Raw genomic sequence first — 23,316 nt, 5'->3', positions numbered from 1 at the left:
TCACGTTTACATCTCTGTGGATATTTACAACTGTTTTTAGACGTAAATCATTATAGGCTATGGAGCCGAGGCGTAGCCTATGGACCAGGTGCTGACCTCTGGCTGAAAAACGGATTTACGACCGCCGGTAGTGTAAACGTATTTTTTTTAAAAAAATAAGGGTTAAATTAAAAAAATTCGGCCACTCGTGCAGGACGGACTGAGCTGGCATAATCCCAGATGCCAGATCCCTCGTCGGTCCCTGCCTCCCTGAACTCCGTCGAGCGGTTGACAGGCTGAGGCTCCCACGGTTCGACTTCTACGGCGAGCGACGGCCGCTCGCCCGCTCGCCCGCTCGGTCCATCACCGCCAGCGGACGAGCCCTAGGAGGAGGCAGCGGAGGCGCATCGCACAGTGCATTGTAACAGGGGAAACGGTATGTACGCCTCCGTTTCTTCATGTTTTTTTTTTGGGCTTTTTTTTCCTTCTTCTTTCCGGGAATAATTCTATTTCTCCATGAATGAAGCGGACCCATCTTGACACAGACGCCATCAGCATCAGTGAAACTTGTGTTCGAGTTCTCTTAGCCCTTGTTCAGTTCTATCTCAACTTCCAAAAAGTTGCTACAGTACCTATTACATCGAATGTTTGCGGCCCGTACATGGAGCATTAAATGTAGACGAAAAGAAAAACTAATTGCACAGTTTGGTGGGAAATTGCGAGACGAACGTTTTGAGCCTAATTAGTCCATAAACACTATTTGCCAAATAAAAACGAACGTGCTACGGTAGGTCCAAAATCCAAATTCCTGAAACTAAACAGGGCTGCCAAATAGACAAACAGTTTCCGAGGAAATCTCCAGTAGCAGAAGTAATTTGGGTGCGCTTCTTTCTTTCTTTTTTCTTTTCTTTTTTTTGTAAATTTTTGGGTGCGGCACATTCATTACTCGGAAGCAGTACTGCAATTTTTTTTAAATGACAAGTAGTTGAAAATTTTGTAGTAGATAGATCATAAACTACACTGCTGCAAGCACTGGTCTTCCGAGTTCGACTGCTCACATGTCAGAAGAGTAAGTTCTCTTATTACAGAAGTTAAGAATGAAGAACACCTACCCCTCTAGGCTCTAGTAGGAGTCTGAACGTAGTCTTTTGTATTCTTATCAATTATTAAAACTTCAAATGATGGCATGTCCGGAAAACTTTGAGCACCATCTGTCGTACTAGGAGTTTGCAAAGTAAAATTTCAAGTGGATTCTCTATTTATTACAGGGAAATCTCTCCTCTGAGAAAGTCAAGGTTTCAGCTATATACAAACAAATATGCGGTCAGAATCAGTTGACTCAGCAATGGAGTACTGCAGGTAGCTATTGTAAAATACAAAGGGGCTTTTCTGTCTACGTCTCATCCGGATGTAACTATTGGCAGAGCTTGATGCTTAACATTGACTTTTCTTTCGGGAAAGCCAACCGTGAAGTTTCCACGAAAATATTGCATCTAGTTCAGTCACCATCATGACAGCTTAAGAACGTTGCGGAGAGAACATGCCATTGCTCCAAGTACCCAGACTGTGCACCCTGCCAGATTTACCTTGTTTCGAAGTTTGGCCCCGGCGCATCTGAGTTTCGGTTAGCAGGTCTTCAAGTCAGCCGTCAAATAGGTGAAGACTATCTCTGTGATTCTGGTGTTTAACAATTTCCTCATCAAACAATGAGGTCGAGTTTCATATGCTTTTGATCTCTCCTCAGATATCTTCCCTACAAAAGCACAAAACCATGGCTGCCGCCGCCGCAATCATCGCTGGGAAGTTGGCCGGGAACTCGGTGGCAAATGCAACCATCTCCTTTTGGATCAGCAAAGCTTTCACCTGCCTGACTGACTACTGGAAGGCTGATGGCTTGGAAGATGTCAAGGGTAGGGTACTGCAGTCAGTGAAGAAGGTCCAGGTTGTATTTGATATCGTTGACCCCGAACACATCAAGGAACAAAGCTCTGCCCTGGATCTTTGGCTGTGGCAGTTCAGAGATGCAGTTGAGGCAGCAGAGGATGTGATAGATGAGCTGCACTACGACGAGCTTAGAGAGAAGGCAAAGGATCATAAGGTCAGTGACTGGGGCTCCTCTTCTGCTAAACTGAAGCATAAGATTGTCAAGTCTGTTAAACATGTCGGTGTCATGGGTAAGACTGAAAGAATTTACTCACCATGGCACGCTCAAGAGGCTGAGGAAAGTCTTGGAGGGACTAGAAAAGGCAGCCACCGAAATTGTGGCTATCCTCACAGTCACAACATCTCAAAGACATTGCTTCAGGTAGTAAGAGGCAGGTGAATTTTATGAACAGGGATCATGACACTGGTTCAACATTAACTGAACCTTACTTTGTTGGACGAGAAGAGGAGAAAAAAAAGATCATTCGATGGCTGACTCAGGCACCAGTGGAAGCTTCTGAAATTGTGAGAAGTACTCACCATGTTCCTATTCTCTCGGTAGTTGGCCATGGTGGAATGGGGAAGACTACATTGGCTCAATATGTATGTGAAGAGGATGAGGTTGTAAATAATTTCAAGGTTATATGGGTCCATGTTTCTACTAGATTCAATGCAACTTCCGTGACAAGTAAACTGCTGGAATCCATCAGAGGGGTAAAATCTTGTGCAGATCATTTAGAGACGCTTCAGCAGATGCTCAAACAAGAACTCAGGTCTGTAAAGTTTTTCCTTGTTTTGGATGATGTCTGGGAAGATAAGAATAAAAAGGAATGGGAAAATATATTTGCTCCACTGAGGAAAGTAGAGAGTGGGAGCAAAATTTTAGTAACAACCAGAATGCAGTCAGTAGCAGATATGGCTGCAAATGCCATGGGGGTTGAAAGAGAATACCTGGAATTAGAAGGGCTGCAAGAAGATGAAAATCTTAAATTATTCAATCATCACGTATATTCTGGTAGGAATCCACAAGATTTTGAAAATTTAAAACCCATAGGTGAACAACTTGCAAAACAACTAGGAGGATGTCCCTTGGTAACAAAGGTTGTTAGCGGTTATTTGCAGTGCAATATGGATCCTGACAGCTGGACTGATTTCTTACAAGAAGGCCTGGTACATTTTAATGGAAGTGAAGATGATGTAATGGAAACTTTGAGACTAAGCTACTACTGCCTGCCAGCACAGGTCCAGATTTGCTTTCGATATTGCAGCATATTTCCGCAGGACTACGAATTTAAAAAGAAAGATTTAGTGTTGATGTGGATGGGCTCAGGATTGATATCACAACATGGAAGGATTGAAGATATTGGGTATCATATCTTGGCTGAGTTAACTAGGAAGTCATTCTTTGAAATGAAATTCAAGGTAGTTCAGTATAGTCAGAGAAGAGAAGAATATTACGTCATGCATGACCTGATGCATGAACTGGCAAAATATGTTTCTGCTGGAGAATGCACAACATTAATTGATCCTAGCATGTTGGAAAATGAGAGTGAAAATATCCGACACTTGCGTATTGCTTGCATTGACAAATTTTCTACTGAAGAGGTCAAGAAAATCACACGTTTTAAGAATCTGCGCACCGCTATTATTGATGGTCCAGGTTTGATTGACAACGATATGTTAGGCATGGTTGAGAATGCTATACAAAAATCAAAATCCTTGCGTCTACTGCGATCAAATTTGGAGAACACATTCCATCTTCCTAAACTTGCTGATTTAAAGCACCTTCGTTATGTCTATCTGCATAGGATATCACTTGAGGGAATGCGTGGGCTTGTTAAACTTTATCACTTACAGCTAGTTGATTGTTTGAATGATTGTGGGGAAGAACTGAAGCAAGTGATGTATTTAGGGAACATTGATCATCTGCGATATGTAAATTATGGGTTGCGGGGAATTGGTGAGTTTCCAATTGGAAGACTCACTTCACTTCAGGAGCTGCACAACTACCGGGTACAAGGAAGTAAAGGTAACAAAATAAGTGCTATCAACAACCTGAAGGCTATCCGCGAACTAGAGGTTTTCAGCATTGAGAATGTTGAAAGTCTTGAAGAAGCTGATAATGCCAAGTTAAAAGAAAAACCGTATCTCAACTCTCTATCTCTCACGTGGTCAGGACGTGCTGATGCAGAAAATGGGAAAGATGACTTGATTCTTGATCACCTTGAGCCACATGCTCACATTAGAAACTTGAAAATTTCTGGATATTGTGGTGCAAGACTTCCTATTTGGATTGAAAACCTCCGTGTCAAGAACCTGGTGTCACTTGAGTTAGCAAGATGCATATATTGGGAACAGCTGCCTTCACTCGGAGAATTAGATTGTCTTAAGAAACTTTGGTTGGAGTGCCTTCCTAGCCTACAACAGATTGGTCATCCATCTCAACTCTCCAACATTAGATGCATTGGTTCATACCTTCCTCCACATCTTGACACGTTGATTGTAAGACGTTGCAAAGAACTGAAGCAGTTACCTATCCTACCACCCAGCTTGGTTCATATGGAAATATGTAAGGTCGGGTTGACCGAATTCCCAAGGATAGGCAACCTACATGGTGAGAGTATTGAAACCAGGCCATCTAAATTGCAGTTTGTCAGTGTTGAAGAATGCGAAAGTTTGACCTTACCTAAAGGATGCCTTCTGTTGCAAATACACTACATCAGAACGATCCATGTCCTACACATCAGTGACTGTAAAGAACTGGAGTCTGCACCCCTGTTTGATGAAATGATAAATCTTAGGGAGCTTAGTATCAGAAATTGCCCGAAGCTGAGGGCATCAAGCGAAACTGAAGGCAAGAACCTGTCGCCATCACTAAAAAAGCTTATAATCAAGCAGTGTGGTGATCTAGTGCATTTTCTGATTAAGTCACTGCATGGTCTCGTTAACCTTTCTGAGCTGGTACTAGAAAATTGCCCCGGCCTTCTATCCCTTCCGTCAGCTGATGTGTGCAAGAGTCTCACGTCGCTGAAGTTCTTGAAGATAATTGGGTGTGAGGATCTCTCATCATTTGGTGGACTCAGTTCCCTTTGTTCCCTTGTTGAGCTGAAGATTAGCTCCTGCAGTAAGCTTGCAGCTCCACCTGTATTGGGTGGTGCCGCTTCTGGTCTGGCTAATGATTATGATGATGATGTTATAGAAGAGGAAAATCCGGTGTTGCCTGTCAGTTCCTTGCAGATAGATTACCTTGAAGTTGATCTCCCATGTGTATTGAACATTGAACCTCTCAGTAGTCTTTGCCACACGAAAGGATTGGTAATTGGAGGTGGAACTCAGCTGGAGAGCTTGCCAGAGCAATGGCTTCTGCAGAACCACAAAGAACTCCAGTCACTGAAGGTGTTATGTGCCAGTTCATTGGAGTCTCTGCCGCTAAGTATTCGAGACCTGAGAGCGCTCAACTTCTTGTTGTTGTCAGGAGCTGGGAAACTTACATCACTTCCAGACATGCCCTCCTCCCTGCGATGGCTCCATGTCATAGGCTGCTGTCCAGAGTTGGTGACCCAGATTAGAGTGAAGGACAGCCCTGAATGGAAAAAGATCTCCACAATTCCCAAAGTTCACATAGCTGCTGCCAAGACTGTTCAGTCTTGTCATATTTTTCATGGTATATATATGCATCTCTCTGATCCGCATACACAGTTGCTTTACATGCGAATGCTGAGTTTTTCAATTCTCCATTGTTCTATGCCATGTGTGTAGAGAGATTAAAAACTAAATAGGCCTGTGATTTACCTATGTTTTAGAATGTTATCTAAGCTTTGTTTCTCTTTCTGAAGGATAAACAAATATCTTTTTTTTTTTTTGCGGAAACTAAACAAATATCTTGGTAGGGTAATATTATCTGGCAGTTTTGCATCCGTACCTAATACTATGTAGATTGTATGTCCGGATAACGTTTACCATAAACTATTTTCGCGGGGGGCAGGGGAAGAAAAACAGAACACCAAGAAGCTGGCTTCTTTGTAGGCAATGAAATTTAAAGTAGAGTGGACTCGTGAGGAATTTCCTAGGCTGCAGTCTTTACCTTAAATACTCTATTTTCATTACTTATTTTTACTACCTATTATCTAATGACTGAACATAAACTTATATAGGTGATTATTACTTCATCTATGGAAAAGAATGCAGTGAAGAGACTATATATGAAGGAAGTAATCAATAATCATTGAAGCATAAGCCTGCTTCACTCCGTGTAATTCAAATATGGGGTAACTATTGTTGTGCTTGTTAATGTCTTTACTAGATTCTTCTTGTGACAACCTCTTCTCATGTGGCGTACTTGGTGGCGACGTCCAGCAGCTCCCATGTCGTTCGCTGGGCCTCACGCCCGAGCGCATGGATGAGCGCCTCGCAGGTGGTGCCACAGGTGAAGGTATTGATGACGGTCGCGTTCGTGACATTGGGGAGTTCGTTGTGCTTCTTGGAGAAGCGTTGAATGTACTCCTAGAGGGTCTCGCCCAACCTCCGCCTGCAATTGCGTAAATCCCAAGAGTTACCAGGTTGAGTGTAAGTACCTTGGAAGTGCCCGATGAAGGTCGAGCGGAGGTTGGCCTAGCTCCAGACTCGAGCCATGCCCTCGCTAAGCTTGACAGGAGCAGGGGCAGGTACTGGACCACGAAGTCATCGTCCGACCCCCCGGCCCTCATCACGAACCGGTAGTCCTCGAGCCAGTGGTTGTGGTTGTTTTCCCCGTCATACTCGCCGATGTGGGTCGGCGGTCAGAAGGGGTAGGAAGCCGTTTTGGCCCCGAACGCCTGGGGACCGAATCAGTCTTGGCTCAGGCTCCCCTCCCATCGGCCGAGGCTTGGTGACTTGGGAAGATAACCTTTTTGTTGAAAAGAAAATAAAGACAAGCTAAAATTATGAGGTTGTTGCTTCTTGATTGATTTCTTTCTATTCTTGCTATGATTTTTAAATATATAGGCATCTCTGCCACTTATTTGTCCCTGCTTTCACGCATGAGTTCATGGTTGAGTATATCCATGCTCCTTGCTTTATATCCTCTAAGAGGTTGTTTGTCATTAACCATATTTGTTTTTGTTATCTATTGACGGTTTCTTTGTTAAAGGAGTATCCAACAACTTTCTGGTAAGATATTACTTGTACTGCTGGATATTACTTTCAGGTACTTGTAGATATTACTTGTGCACTATAGATGACAACTCACATGATAAAGTGGGTGAGAGTGTGTTACTACCTGGATTCGTGCTATGGACCGGCGAGGTGCATGTTTTTTTTTTTATCTCAGAGAGGTGCATGCTGAATACATGGTTTGAGGTGAAGCCGATTTTCGTGCAAGCTATAAACACTCCTTAAAGTATCTTTTTCTTACTCGAAACTGCCAGAATGGATGTCTGTTTGTGGTGTAAAGGTGCACTTTTCTGTCATTGGAGATGGCCATTAAAGAAAGACAATACTCAACGTTTGCTGGCTTCCTTAAAATAATGTTCTTCATAAATCTGAAGTCAAAAAAACTTCACTCGGGCGCAACAAGGAAATATATAGAGAAATGGTTTCAATCAAGAAAAGACATACATTATTTTACTTCCCTTACATATATAGAGATAAGCCTGGTACAAAACACTTGTCCCTACATCTCTATTCTTGCTTCCCATCACCACAATCCTTCTAGCTAGTTATGCCTCCTTGCTGGTACTTTCACCGGAGATGATGTCATCAACAAGATATGATTCGGGATCAAATCCCTCAAGTTCTGGCTTATCACAAGGAACAGGAACAATACCAACAGTGGAGGTAGTGTCTGGCAAAGGTGATCGGTCTTCATCCATCATGACGTCCTCCCAAAACTCCATCAGTAGGGAATCGTCAGCCAAATCAGTTTCATCCCAATTGATATGTCCGTTATTCCTCCCATTCAGATTTGTAGTAGAAACGACTTCTGTGTCTAACCTTCCACGCATAACATTTAGATGATGGGCAACAATACTATTGCTTATTTCTGGTTGTCCTTGCAGTTCTCCATCGTTAACACTGATAGTAGCTTTGGGATCAATGCCATCGTTGGCATTGACAATATGAGAAGCATGTGTGGTATTTCCAGTATGCGCAACCAACAGTTTTGTATGATTCAACTCAGTGATTCCAGTAGAAATAGGGCCATTACTATTAGCAACTAGTGGAATAGATGATAATTCCCATGCAACAGGAGGAACAAAAGGGTAATGGAATGTCACATCTCCATCTTGAGAGACAACATTATTTTTGCTAGCACTTTCAACATAATATGTATCCATCGAAGGAGTTGTGCTCATGTAGCCTTCATTTGCGATATTAGGCAAATGATGTATTGGTCCACCCAGAACTGGTGTCTGTGTGACTGTGGTTGCCATCAAGGGGCATGCTTCTTGTGGTAGGAACCGCAAGGGTAGGGGCACATGGTAATCATTTGTTGGTGGCAAAGGAGGAAGAGCAAAGGGGGGATACCTTGCAGACTGAGAAATAAATTGTGGCATTGGGTACTTATGAGAACGACGATGACCGGATGTCTGTGGTTGATCTGTACACCTATTGTGATTACGCTTCTTAATAGACTTTGGATGATGGGCTGAGTTGTGTTCTCCCTGATGTTTGCATAGAACATCATTCAGAAAATCATATGACTCCATGGAGGCAATAGCCTCAGCAATATCAGAGTCTAGTATGATATCCCGATGGTGGGAATTGGCACACATCCAAGAGCGAAGTGAAAGTTCCTGCACAAATATCTCACATGCCTTTGTGACGAAGGATGGCGTGTCAAATGTCATCATCATTTTACCCTTCTCGGCACATAGGACCTTTTTTAGACAGGTCATGGGAATCACACGCTTGCTGAAGTCCTCAATTGCCTCAATTTCATCTTGTTTCTTCCTCCAAAATTCATCTATCGTTTGTTGCTCAGATGATGGCATGGACATCCTTTGTGGTGTAGAAATGTTACCATCAGGATGGTCCATTTCTTTCTTATGTGGCCGTGATAGATGCACCTAGATATGAAACAATTATATAGTTATTTCTTACAATTGATGTTGTAATGCAGAAATTACTATTAATTTAACAAACAACTTCTATTATTCTGCTGTAAATGAAAAAATGAGATAAATTTGCTAAGACAACATGCTTTCGCAAAGTGCAGGATATAAGATACAAGAAACAAGACTTCAAGAACAACAAGATAGATGTTGTACCTTACTAGATTAGAACTCTGAAAGCATTGAATGTGATACTTTGATAGCACTATTGGTTGTTTCTGAGGATGGTACCATATGTACAGTGGTTTTTATAGGAAACCAAAGGATCACCTTTTTGTTGGAAAGAAAATAAAGACACGCTAAAATTATGAGGTTGTTGCTTCTTGATTGATTTCTAAATTCTTGCTATTATTTTTAAATATATAAGCATCTTTGCCACTTATTTGTCCATGCTTTCACGCATGAGTTCATGGTTGAGTATATCCATGCTCCTTGCTTTATGTCCTCTTGCTAGAGGTTATTTGTCATTAACCATATTTTTTTTGTTATCTATTGACGGTTGCTTTGTTAAAGGAGGATCCAACAACTTTCTGGTACTTGTAGATATTACTTGTGCACTATGGATGACAACTCACATGATAAAGTGGGTGAGAGTATCTTACTACCTGGATTCGTGCTATGGACCGGAGAGGTGCATGTTGAATACATGGTTCGAGGTGAAGCCGATTTTCATGCAAACTATAAACACTCCTTAAATTATCTTTTTCTTACTCGAAACTGCCACAATGGATGTCTGTTTGTGGTGTAAAGGTGCACTTTTCTGTCATTGGTCTTATCTTTTCTAGCCAATTGAGGTGTAAAGGTATCTTTTAAAAGGTTAACTTTTTTATTGGCACTACTACACTAAATTTCTTCCTATAGTTTAAAGTGCACCAATGATAGAAAAGGTGCACTTTTATATCATTTATTTTATATCTTTTTTCCAATAATTCGAGATGTAAATCTATGTATTAATTAGTATACTACTCGACGACAACATTCGGGTGTACACAAGTTAGAACTTAAATATATGCACTAAAACAACCAAATTACATTGCATAAAAAAAGGTAATATAATTGTTTCAGTCAAAAAACATAATCCATGCCAAAGATAACAGCAAAACAATCTTGACAATATCAAAAACATGATCTGAGACAGTTCCGGTGATCCAACAATTAATTGATATCATTATTGAAAAAATAATTAATTGATATACCATAAAAAAAATCAATCCCCCAACAAGTAAAGAGTCACGTCCAACAAAAATATGGTTTATTGTTTCATCGTTTGTGCTACATGTTAAGATTAAATGCAAGTAAATAAAATTTAACAAGTTAGGACAACAATGAACATTAAGCAATAATGATGATATTCATTAGCTATGTTTTTTCAAATATCATTCTGCAAAGCGACCTGCACGGCGTCGTACCTGCCTGTGGCGGCCATCTTCACCTGCGTCACCACGTCCCGCCCTCCCGGAACTCGACGATGGTCACCGGCACGAAGCAGGTCATCATCCCCACCTTGGTCGCCATCATGCCTACCCTGGCCTCGTACGACGCGCGCACCGCCACGGATGCTTGCAGCTGCCCGCTGAATGCCGCGCCGCTACAGGGCATGGTGCCGCGGCGGTGCTACGGCTGTGGGAGGAGAGAGACCACCAGGGAAGGAGCGCACCGGCTCCTCGCTCTTGGTACAACCCTGCTGCCTAGTCCAGCGGCCGACGGCCCTGCTCGGCCCTGTGTCGGCTCCTCGCTGGGGCTAGGCGACGGGATTCATGGCTAGTGAGCCCACCTACAGCCGGCGAGCCAGCGCCAAGGGCTCGCGTGGGCAGCAGCCCCGTGTGGCCTCTATGCCATCGGCTAGGCGGCTGGCTACTTCATGCCATGGCCACGCACAGCCTCCGTGCGCTTGTGGCCAGCGACCTAGCATCTGTGGCCTGTGGCCTCCGCGCCATGGCCAGCCTAGCCTCTCCTCGCCGCCAGCCCGAGCTGGCGGCCCTGAGCACGCGGCCGGCGACGACATCCACTCGTAGTGGCCTTGCACCCGTGGTTGCCGCGCCCTCGGCTGGCGCCCCCTCGCGACCGGCCTGCTTCCCGAATCTGTATGGGAATGAGAGAGAGAGAGGGAAGGAAAAGGATGGAGCAAAAAAAGGAAAAAGAAAGGATGTGCGGCACGTGACTCAAACTCAGGAGATGAAGCGACGCGCAAGGGGAAACTGAATCGTCGCGCCCCTGCATATGTGTGCGGTAGGGTTGCGGGAGGGGGATATCGGCTCATGGAGGTGGAGATCGATTCAACAATGGCCGTTGGATATGGTTGAGTAAGGAGAGAGAATGACTGAGAGAAGATCATGTGCTTACGTTTTTAGAATGTTGTATTTCTGAGTGCATAAGTTTGGATGGAGAAGATCAAGTGCTTACATTTTTAGAATGTTGTATTTTCTGAGTGCATAAGTTTGGATGGACGTTGTGAAGACGTGCAAGGCGAAACTGATATGGTTGAGTAAGGAGAGAGAATGGCTGAGAGAAGATCATGTGCTTATGTTTTTAGAATGTTGTATTTCTGAGTGCATAAGTTTGGATGGACATTGTGAAGACGTGCAAGGGGAAACTGAATCGTCGCACCCCTGCATATATGTGCGGTAGGGTTGCGGGAGGGGGAGATCGTCTCATGGAGGTGGAGATCGATTCAACAATGGCCGTTGGATATGGTTGAGTAAGGAGAGAGAATACTGAGAGAAGATCATGTGCTTACATTTTTAGAATGTTGTATTTCTGAGTGCACAAGTTTGGATGGACGTTGTGAAGGTTATCTCTGGGGAGCAGGTAATTTAGGGTGGGTTTAGGTAAATTTTAACTGGTGGTTTATTTATGGGTAGAGAAAAGTTTCTTCTTTTATTGAAACTAATACATTGGATGTATGCTTGCGATGTAAAGATATAAAAGGTAACCTTTTAAAACATACCTTTACACCTGAGGTGACTGTAAAAGATGAAATCAACAATAAAATAGTGCACCTTTGTGTTTTCCGGTATTGTTTTCATCTTTTCATAGATGATGCACGCATTTATCCTACATCATCTCCTTTGTGTTGTATTCATGGTTATTGTAACAATGATGTGATTCCTTTACATGTGTATTTTGGCTATATATGCTAGCTATAGAGACTACGCCATGCATGATACAAACAAAATCAACAACTTTCGTGATGACCACCTATGCTTTGTAAACTAAAGACAACTTATCATCTTGTATAACCCAAAAAGTAAAGTTCAAAGTGCATGACTTTTTTGTGAAAGCAGTGGTTATCAATATGTTTCTTACTTCATGAAGGAAAAGTTAAAGCTCATGCTTCCTTACAAAATTTACCACTAAATAGAATCTTGTTTCAAATCAAAGAAAAATATTTCATGATGAAGATAGAGAACAAGAGATGAAGTACCTATGAGGTATCACATGATGAATCCATAGTCAATAGATACATAGTTATTGAAGAAGTAGCTGGGTTGCTGCACCCTTTTCTATGAGTAAATCGGAATAAGTAATTATAATATTTGGAACCATTTGCACCCTTTCTATGAGTAAATTGGAATAGAAATTGCACCGGAAAGGGCCGTTTTTCTACTACAAGGATAACACACATGAAGACACCACCACCACACATAATTACTAGTGTCACAAATGAAACCATAATGCAATCCTATTGTGAACATGAGCCCCCGATTCAGTATCTTAGTGGGCGGACTTGTACCTCATTCTTCCACCATCCCCAGTAAGATATGCCTCACCCAATAGACATGAAGAAACAATAAATCTTAGCCAAACAAATTAGAAATATGGAGTAATCAAAATAGTATAAACATAAATATACAAAAAGCTTACTCCTTCTAATCAATGTTAAAAATTACTATCAAATCTAACTATAACTAATTGCACCTAACTAAAGAAGTATGAAAGGATGGCCTCCTAAGTCCCAAAGTCATTTGCTCCTTCACCTTTTATAGAGTTCCCGCATGGGACTAACAAGACATTTTAGGTAGCTTGCCACTACACGTCAATTGTTATTTAGCCCTTTAGTATCCACGGTTTAACGAGCCAGGTTTTTTTCATAACGTTTAACAATAATGAGTCCATCCTTGTGTCAAAAAAATGAGTCCATCCCATTTTTTGTCCATGCTCGTTAGGTCCCATAAATGTTATACTTGGACATAAGGAGTATGTTACCTATTGTTATCTAAATGGACATGGACCAAAACTATTTCTTTTTGTTTTCCCAATGTAATATGATCTTGGGAAGCATTAGACTGATCAAACAATACTACATCTTACTTCCTCCATCTGTCCATCCAAAAATGTTGGGTATATTTTGTTTCATTGGGAAGAGACTTCGGCAGTATTTTACACTATTAGTCCTTCCAATTAGTATTATATAACATTAGGAAAGAAATTCATAAATATATTTGAATCAATTTTGTTGTCATAATGTCGTATATGTGACAACCCGCCCAATTCATTAAAACTAATCAAGTATTGTCCTCTCAATTAACTCATTTGAAGCTAAACTAAGGAACCACCCAATTTATTTAAAAACTATGTACTAGCAAATAGACACCAAAAGGGGACTATATATGATTTAAATAATTCCAAAATACCATAATATAGAGCATATTTTTCTGTACTAAAACAAATTTTCTATGAATTTATAAGATTACATCAGATTTTAAGGTTTAATTACATAACTTTTTTTTTAAAAATATCTAGATGATTAGACCACCTAAGGAGCAAAAACAACCAATTTCAGTGGTTGCATGAGCCAAAATGTCTGGTTTTCTAGTTTAAAAGTATAAATCAAACCATAAAAATGATTATTAGAGGAGGTCTGAAGAATTTATCCGGGAGAAAAAGAATGAAGTGGCGCTGGGCCTTTTTTTTTCTAGCCTTGAGGACTTATATTGGTGAACGACTAATGTACTTGGCGCTATATACCTGGGTTGGACCTGGATTGCAGCCCGGCCCAGGCACCGGATAGGATACAACGCTGCCTGGTGCCCTTTAAGATGGGCCGTAGTTGGCCTTTGGGCGTTTGCTATAGTTGTTAAAATCTCTCAAGTTCAAATTCAGACTTTAATTCAAAAGTTATATGGCGCGCTGCTTTTTCTCTTGCACTCCGTAATGGATTTCAAAGCTCGAAATCGTACGGCGACGGCGCTCACCATTAGAATTGTTTGCTGTTAATTATATATTTGTATTATATTATATGTTTAGAGCATCTCCAGCGGTCCTCCAATCTCACCTCTCATCCTCATAAAACAGTCATAGCAGGTATACAATAGTTGTCGTATCGCCAAGCATGTCGAGATCTTGTCCAATCTGAAAGAGAGAGAAAATAGGAGACTGCACGGAGCTCTTGCAGTCGACTAGCTGATCACGAATTCCCAAAAGGAAAGTCGCTGCCTTTGACGCATATGTGAGAAGAAGGGTAAGAAAGAGAGTAGGGAAAGAATGAAGGGTGGGCCCATATTAGTACTAAGGCCTTGTTTAGTTTGTTTCCAAAAGTTTATATCATATCCCATCGAATATTTGACACATGCATGGAGTATTAAATATAGACTAAAAAATAACTAATTGCACAGATTGCGACTACTTAGCAAAAAGAATCTTTTAAGCCAAATTAGGCCATAATTTGACAATAAAGTGCTACAGTAACACATGTGCTAATGATGGATTAATTAGGCTTAATAAATTTGTCTCGCGGTTTATTAACGAATTCTGTAATTTATTTTTTTATTAGTATCCGAACACCCCATACGACACCCCCATATAACACCCGATGTGACATCTCAAAACTTTACACTCCGGAACTAAACAAGGCCTAAGAATTATACATTAAATAGTTATAGACAAGAAAAAGAATATTGTTGTATAGCTTGTCTCTTATGACTTGTCTTATAGCCAAGCACTTGTCTCAACTATTGAACCTGCTCTTAGGGGAGATAGCTCACCTTTTCTTCTCCAGCAGTCCCCAATAGCTCTCTTTTTTAGCCACCAATATCTTGCCCATCTCCCCCAATATGCTAGGCCCCACAATAACTACCACTTTTTCCACCTCTCTGCTCACTACCCACATCAGAGCTCGCCTTGCGCCATGACTGCAACTCGGGGCTGATCTACAAGGGCGGCGCTCCAGATCAGGGTTGGTGCGTGGCGGGGCTGGAATCGGGGCTGGAGCCGGAGACCTACCGCGCCGACGGAGATCTCACGTATGGAGTCGGAGACCTGACACTCGATCCCGGGGTGGAGAACGATGCCGATGATCCCGTGGCGGAGGACGCGCAACCTACAGCGATGGCGCCGACCCGCGCTCGATCCCGAGGTGGAGAACGCCGATGGAGGACGCGCCACCCGCGGCGACAGCGCCGGCCAGTGCTCGATCTCAGGGCGGAGGACGCACCACCCGCGGCGACGGCGCCGGCCCACACTCGATCCCGTGGCAGAGGACGACCCCGGAGGACGCGCCACCCACGGAGGACGCCGGCTAGAGCCATCATCCCACGGCGACGGCTGACACCTTCGAGCTTCGGCGTCGATGCGATCTCCAAGCGGGAGAAGTTAAATCGAGGGGAGGGAGACAGGTGGGTCCCATATTTTGAGAGAGATTATTAGTAGTATGTTGTAGCATCTTCCTCGATAATTCAAAAGATAATATTGGGCCGCTCCAATACCATCTTATTGGGGGAGTTGTACTGTGAAACTGTCTGAGATGCTCTTAGACCCCTACCTTTTGCACGCATGTCGACCTCAGTGACCTCAGCGCCTGGCTGATCGTTCTCCTGAAGCCGGCACGGAAAAGGTTATGAAGTTTAAAACTTTAACTTGGACTCTACAGCCTCTAGAAGTCGAAGCAGTGCACGAAGTAGTCTTCTACTAGTATACAATTTCGTATGCCATCAATTCATTTGTCTAAGGTGTTCTTAAATGAACTACTAAATTATCTAAAAAAATGAACTCCTAAAGAATTGTCTAAGGACAGTGAGAGCTAAAAATGGAACTACCAAATCACAGAGACTTGTTCTTTGATCCGTTTTGCATTTGCAGGTGTTTTTTTTTATGTTACATAGTTTTGCTAACTGGCTATCTAGATTAAGTCACTCTAATAGCGACGGATTACAAATTCCACAGTTTTGATCGTTTCTTCAGGTAGGAGGGTGGCTAAAGCAAGACACTATGTTTTCTTAACCTGCTCTTGTTGTGTTGCACCCTGTTTGGTTTTGATGAAGTCATACTATCAGTTATTTTAGTTAAACTTCTTTTGTATGCAGCTGGTAGTAGTAGGCCTTGTCACCAGATCACTGAACTCTTCAAATCTATTTAGGGATTGACCTAGCTCATTGGTGAACTACTAGTACATGGATGCATGAATAAGACTTGTATGTTTTTGTTTTTCTTGTTGTCTTTGTCACCTCTTTGATCCAGTATATTTCATTATTTTAATTAATAATGCGGTTAATTTGCGGAATGAACCTTTCTGAAACATTCCCTCTCTAGATTCTTGTATTGTCGTATATCGTCTAAAAAAAAGCATTAAGGACAGCGGTTTTTTGTACTCGCTTATGTGGAGCCATTTGTAGGTGTAGATTGATGTGTTGTTTACACTGGACTTGTTCTGCTCAGGGCGGTTGGTCACTGATTTGTTTTTTATTTCTGGTTATCCCTCGAATTGTTTCTTAATGCACTAGTAGAGAAACGGGCTGTACCCCTGGTTCTCAACCGCCTTCAGTCCTGGTTTTAGAACCGGGAGTACCAAATCGGGACTAAAGGTCCTCTCCTTTAGTCCCGATTTCACGTCTGGGATTAAAGGTGCACCTTTAGTCCCGGTTGGTAAGACCAACCGGGACTAAAGGGCCTCCCAGCCTGGCCACGTGGGGCGGCCCTTTAGTCCCGGTTGGTATTACCAACCGGGACTAAAGGTTTGACTAAAGGTTTCCTTTTTTTCTTTTTTTTTGTTTCTATTTTCAATTGATGATTCATTTTAGTTTTCGAATAGGTTTTTGAATACGCATTCTACGCTGCTAATAATATACGTATTCTACACGTTTATAATGTTTGAACATTTTGTACAAACTAAAGTATGAAACTAACGTATATATTACATGCATATACATATATTGTACGTTATTTTATGTACATATAATATGTATGTATGTGTGTGTGTATATATATATGTATATATATATATTACAAATAAAGGTTGCATTGTATATTCTATCATATCCTTGGGATAACAAAATCACTCCATCTAGTTTGGCTTCCATGTTTCGTTGACGTCATTGTAGAACTCGCCGGCGGGGTTGAGAACCTGGTCATTAAAAATCCTGCTATGGTCTCTTGAATTGCTTTCAGTTGGTCACGTCGTATGCCTTTTTTCTTCAACCATAGAGTCTTCAATAAAAGTTAAAGAAAAAGTATTAATATATATATATATATATATATATATATATATATATATATATATATATATATATATATATATGTGTGTGTGTGTGTTGGTCACTTGATTACTTATATATATGAGCAACAAAAGAAATTGTGAATATATGAATATATTTATATAACATACTTTGAGGATCTCTTCAGGAGTTCTTTTTGTGTACGCCCCGATAAACTCGCAAACATAGTATCCGCAGTAGTTGTTCCCATGTTCTTGCCTCAGAACCCACTTTTACGAGAAAAAAGATCCGGTGAATTGAAAGCATGCATGGTGTTAATTGAATTATATATATATAAATGTAGATAGTACTTACTTTGTGTGCGATTACATCCAGTGGCGCTTTGCAATGTTTCATGTGGTGATTCTCAATAAAACTTTTCCAAACACTGCGCCCAATAAAATAAAACATTAATTTGGTCTTTAATAATTGTTGCAGTTAAGAGATCGGGGTATATATAGTTGCTAGAGAGACCATATTACCCTTGGATAATATCTATCATGTCTTGGTACTCTGTTTGCTCTTTTCTTAACAAGTCTAAGATTCTCAACCGACTATTGGCCATATCGATGATCATCAATATCCAGTGATTGCTGCATATGTTTTTATACACAAATATGATCGACATTAACTAGAGTCAACATATATGTATATATATGGGAGATAGCTTAGCTAGTAAGCAAATAATTGAACAAATGTCCATATGATCGACATTAATTATTTAACAACCACTTGAAGTTGTAGGGGAAGAGTATGCCCTTGTTTTGTTGGTTCACTAAGAACCTCATGAGATTTTTCTCGAGTTCAGCTTTCCATTGAGGCGGGGGGTTAGGGTGTTTGAATACGACATTTGGATCAACGAAACCAACATCATTATCCTTTCTCTTTCTGAGTTCTGTCATCTCATATCTGCATATATAAAAATATAATGTGAGGATATATAATGTATATATATACATGTAGCTTTATATATACACACTTTAATAGTAGAAAATAATCACACTTACATACAATAGCAGCTAATAAGACTTTTGTCGAGAGAGTCCAGGTGGCATAGTTGGTGTAATTCTTCAAACTCGACATATATAACGTCATCGCCATGGAAGTAATGTTGGTTTCTAACTCTGACAGTAACAAAGGCCTCTCCCCGTTCACACGCCGCCATGTACCACTTGTTTAGCAGGTACATTTGCGTACCCAGTTCACCTAAGGCCTCAGGGTTGTATAGACTCTTTCCACGTTCAAATTTCTTCCAAGGATCCACTTTCGGAGCAGATGGTCCTTCAGCGAGCACTTGGGCAAGGTCCAAACCAGTTTCCTCGTAAAACCGAGCCAGCTCCTCAAAATCGACGTCTAAGTCTAAGTTCGAACCATATTGATTACGAACGACAAGAGGGGGGACTGATTGTTGCGATTGTTGTCCGAGTTGTGCAACACCTTTCCTTGGTCTAGTCTTTTTCAGCGCCGCCTCAAATGACTTGGTGAGAGAGCGGTTGTAGTTCGATTTTGGCCAGGTCTTTTGAGATTCCCGCTTTTTCTGGTCCACCTTCTTTCTTAGAAGATCTGGAGGTAGGTAGAAGTATGATTTCTCCGGGTTCTCCCTCTCTTCTCGTTGCTTTTTTACTTTTTCGAAGAAACTGTCCACATCTTTTTTTACTGCAGCTTTTAATTCCTTTTCACTTTTCTCGAAAGACAGTTTTTGGGGAATAACTGGATTAGATGAGGCTTTCTTCTTTGCCGGCTGGTGGGACAATGACTTTGTTTGCGGGGTGGACCTCTTAGGAGCTGGCTTCCTCTTAGTCATCAAGGGAGGCAGGGCAGCCGTTGGAGGCGTTTGAGACCTCCTTGGAGGCGTTGGAGACCTCCTTGGAGGTGGCGGCGGCGGCGGCGTTGCCACCTGATTGCCTGGAGCACTATGATGATCTAGAGATTGAATAATTGGACTTAGGTTGGCGGAGGCCCTGCTGTGTGATTACAAAAAAGAATAATTAGGTATAAGAAATTATTATTATTAATCATGCATGTCAATAGAGAGTTTGTAAAAAAATTGTTTCGTTCACTTTTGTCTGCACCTATTGTCTGGCAGTTGAGGAAGCAGCGGTGGACTAGAGACCCCGAGAATAAAGATGTAGTGCTTGCGTCATAGCATGACTGTTTTCTCTGCTTCTCCTAGAGTCTTCTCCCCATCACCTCCTGGAATGTCAAGAGGCAGGTCACTAAAACCTTTGTTAACTCTATCAACTGAGACGCTAACATATCCAGGTGGTATTATTGCCCCATGGATTCTTGGTGTCTTGGTTGGATCGGGAGGAGAAAAAACACCGAGAGCCACCATGATTGTGGCATTCTCTTTTGGAATATGTAGCTCACATGATGTAAACGGTGCAGTGATGTCATCCACGGGGAAACGTAGCATTGCGTCATCTTGATTTGGCAACTCCGTGGAAGTGCAGATGCTTTTCAACTGATCAGGGGGGCTAATATTAATGTTCATTCCTGGATCTGGTGCCTGCCTCTGGGCACTCATTGCTATTTGCACTTGCTTTATGATTTCGTCCTGCATTCTAGCTTGCATGTCTTTTTCGCGCTCCTGTGCTTGAAGCAACGCCTCCCGTGACTCACGAACCAATTCCTCCAACCTGCTGATCCGCGCTGCATCCTCATCCTTCCTTCTCTGCCAGCTTCTATAGGTATCTCTGTCGTCAGGGAAACCATGCTCCCAAGAAATATTCTGTCCTAAACCTCTCGTTCGGCCACTGTGTTCAGCGGTCTCGAGGGCATACATCTATTCATCCTTCTCTCTATTGGGCCTGAATGCACTAATAATTTTAGCTTGTAGAGCATAAGATAATCTTTGTGTTGCTCTTTCGAGTTTTGAGCCATGAACCAGCTTCCCGGTCTCTAGGTCCAGTCTCCCCCATGAGCGAAAAACCAATTCTTTGCGCGTTTAGGCCAATTGAGTGATTCTGGTGTGATATCCTTGGCAAGAATGTCCACTTCCATTTTTTCTCACTTGGGAATGGCAGTCGTGTAGCCACCAGATCCCATGCCATGGTGGTATACCTTATGTCGGGCATTCTCTTGGTTCCTTCTCACCCGTTCCTCACCCTCTTCTGATGTCTTGTACTGTACAAAATCATTCCAGTAGGGCCTCAACTTCGCGAGCGGGCCACTAGTATTGAAATTGGGCGTTACGTTTTTCTTGACGTATTTCGTGTATAGGGATTTCTTCCAAGTCTGAAATTGTGTGTCCATCTTCTTCATAGCCCAATTTCGAACTAGTTCCTTCAATTCATCATCGTTGATAGCATCATAATCATCCGCTTGCAACGTGAAATGTTGAATAATATCATTCCAAATTAAATTCTTATCAAGATCAGAGACAAAACTAACATGAGGCTCCTTGATCTTTTGCTTCCATTCACGGGCACTGATCGAAAGTCTGTCCCTTACAAGGCACCCATAGTGTTGCACGAATTTCCTTGCGTGTGGACCAAGTGGTTCGCCTGTCTCGATATTGAATTCCGATATTATGTAGCACCCCTCCAATGGCTTTTTCGGGCCTCGAATTTTTTTGCTTTTCGCCGTTGTTGTCGTCGATCCAGAGGGCTACGTATAATATATGATAGATATTCAAATATATATATATATATATAATATTCAAATATATATATATATAAATATATATACCTCGCCTGTATTTTCTTGCACAATATTTTCTTGGTTATCTTCAAGAGCCAGGTATTGACTCCCGTCATCTACATCCTGCTGGTCACCATCGGCAAATTGAGTGCCGGTGTTGATAATATTCATCATTTCTTCATCCATGTTGTCTCTCGGGGCAGCCATCTAGCTTTTACACCACCAGATATATCTATAAAAAATAAAAACTATATCTATAAAATGAACTCCTGCAAGACGTGCCACCTCAAGGATAGTAACATTTGTAAAAATCATTTCTGTATCTGTACTAGTGATAGAATCTAGCATAAGCCTTATTTAAGTGCCTAGCTTGTTTGAAGGGGAAATCTTAACTGACAAAGTTTAAAGGTTTCCAGAGCGTTTAACACTACTCTGCTTGCCGAGAAAGCTGCTAGTGTTGTGTCATTGGCATTTTTCATGGCCGTGGCCATGGTCATTGTGTTCTCGTCTTTTACTGCGGCAGGTAAGTAATTCACATGATATTTCCACAAATTAACAGAAGAATAGGAGTGTACACATATAACAATAGATTATCATTTATATTTATATATATACTACATTTGGGTACGGTGATTGACAGACTACTACGACGATATCGGGACGTGTGAATAAATAACCATCCGTACTAGTTGACCTTGCTTACGTGATCATCTCGGCGAGCATTTCTCCACCGGATGGCACCGTACTTGGCCACGGAAGAGCTCCGATTCTACGAGGAAGGAAACACGGTCTTCCACGACCGTTGCCGCTCTCCCTCATAGAATCAAAGCTCCTCCTTGACGTCCATTACCGCTCGGCAGAGAACATGCTCGCCGAGCTGAACACGGTCCACAAGTTCAATTAGTATGGATTTTCTACAATTTTCTAACTAGTCATCATAAGCTACCGCGCAAAAAGGAGGAAACGACGAGACACCAGGCGCGCCCGTGCTCCACTGAGCTCGATGGCTCAGCGCAAAATCGCTTTACAAGATTGTTGGCACGAGGGCTCGGCACACGCATCCATCCGATTACAAAAGGTTGGAGCAATTAATCCATCATAAACGGATTATATATGGTGGCGGCGGTGGCTCACATCCAAGGTGTCAAACGTGAGGTCCAGCTCCTGTAGCCAAAAAAACATGTTAGAGACTTAGACTTTACTAAAAAACATGTTACAGAAGTATGCACCAAATTGATGAGCCAAATTGATACTAATGGAAATCAGCAGACTATTGTTTATAACAGCAAAATGTACAAAACAAATACAAAAGCAAGCATCTCACTATATCTTCAAAAATGCTTCCATTGTCAATGCTGCTCTCATCAGCATAGAGATTTTGTCGCAAAAAGTTTCTACCACTCAGGTTCTAATCCAAACTTCAAAGATCATGTACAGATTCTAGATTCATACAGAAGCATCTTTTTTATGACTTGTAGAAATTGCAAAAGCTCATGATATCAGCCATAACTCCTACCAGATCAAAGTTAGCTCCTGCCCAGATTCTAGATTCATACAAAAGCTCATTTGCAACAAGTATGTACAAATGTATAAAATCATAATTCTAATAAACATGATCATCTAGTGGAGAAGATGAGGCCCTTCTACACTTGAGCATGCTACCACGTTTTTAGTCTAATCTAACTGAACCTGATGATGAAACCTGATCAGGGCATTTAGCACCTTAATAGAACAAAGATTAGTACATAAATATAATACGTTATCCGAACAATAGCAACACACACAACTGTCATGCACAGCACTGATCATCTCGCAACATCACGCCACAGCTACGGCACATCACGCCAACCTAGCCTGGCGATCTCCATTGTCGTCGGAACACCAACTACGGCATCATCAAGGGAAGTGCAGAGGAAGAGGGAGATCGGGGCCAAACCTGGAGACGTGCCGTAGCTGTGGCCTGCTGCGGATCTTGGAGAAGACTGCTTGGGGCAAGGTGGGCCGGGGATGAGGACGACGCGAGGCGTGCGCTGGCCGGCCGGTGACAGCGTGCACGCGTGAGGCGAGGCTAGGGTGGCCTAGGGGCGGCGACGCTGCTGGATCGATCTGGTGGAGAAGATGAGGCTTGCGGAGACAGAGAGGTTTTTATAAAGGGAGACCTTTAGTCCCAGTTGCCGCTACGAACCGGGACTAAAGACCCTTTAGTCCCGGGT

The 23,316-nt window shown here is 42.1% G+C and overlaps 1 protein-coding gene and 1 pseudogene across 1 annotated transcript; one reads left to right on the top strand and one right to left on the bottom strand.

The window, feature by feature from the left end:
* The first annotated feature begins 220 nt into the window (after nt 1–220).
* On the top strand, nt 221–6,888 carry LOC136508583 (disease resistance protein RGA2-like; annotated as a pseudogene).
* A 663-nt stretch (nt 6,889–7,551) lies between these two features.
* On the bottom strand, nt 7,552–8,918 carry LOC136506802 (uncharacterized). Its single transcript, XM_066501700.1, has 2 exons — nt 8,002–8,918; nt 7,552–7,896 (listed from the first exon to the last, which is right to left on the bottom strand). Exons 1-2 carry the CDS (start codon nt 8,916–8,918, stop codon nt 7,599–7,601), a joined length of 1,215 nt encoding a protein of 404 aa, XP_066357797.1. The 3' UTR covers nt 7,552–7,598.
* Nucleotides 8,919–23,316: the final 14,398 nt, after the last annotated feature.

Source organism: Miscanthus floridulus, chromosome 15 (genome assembly GCF_019320115.1).
Source record: "Miscanthus floridulus cultivar M001 chromosome 15, ASM1932011v1, whole genome shotgun sequence".
In the NCBI taxonomy this organism is placed as follows: Eukaryota; Viridiplantae; Streptophyta; class Magnoliopsida; order Poales; family Poaceae; genus Miscanthus; species Miscanthus floridulus.
Note: the sequence above shows the minus strand (reverse complement) of the source record. Positions and strands in the feature narration are given on the sequence as shown.

What these genes read in the sequence shown, in the direction of transcription:
- LOC136506802 (XM_066501700.1), bottom strand. Translation starts at nt 8,918, where the DNA reads ATGGACCATCCTGATGGTAACATTTCTACACCACAAAGGATGTCCATG. An exon ending in GGAAATACCACACATGCTTC is followed by an intron (nt 7,897 to 8,001) that starts TCATATTGTCAA and finishes TATTGTTGCCCA; the next exon opens with TCATCTAAATGTTATGCGTG.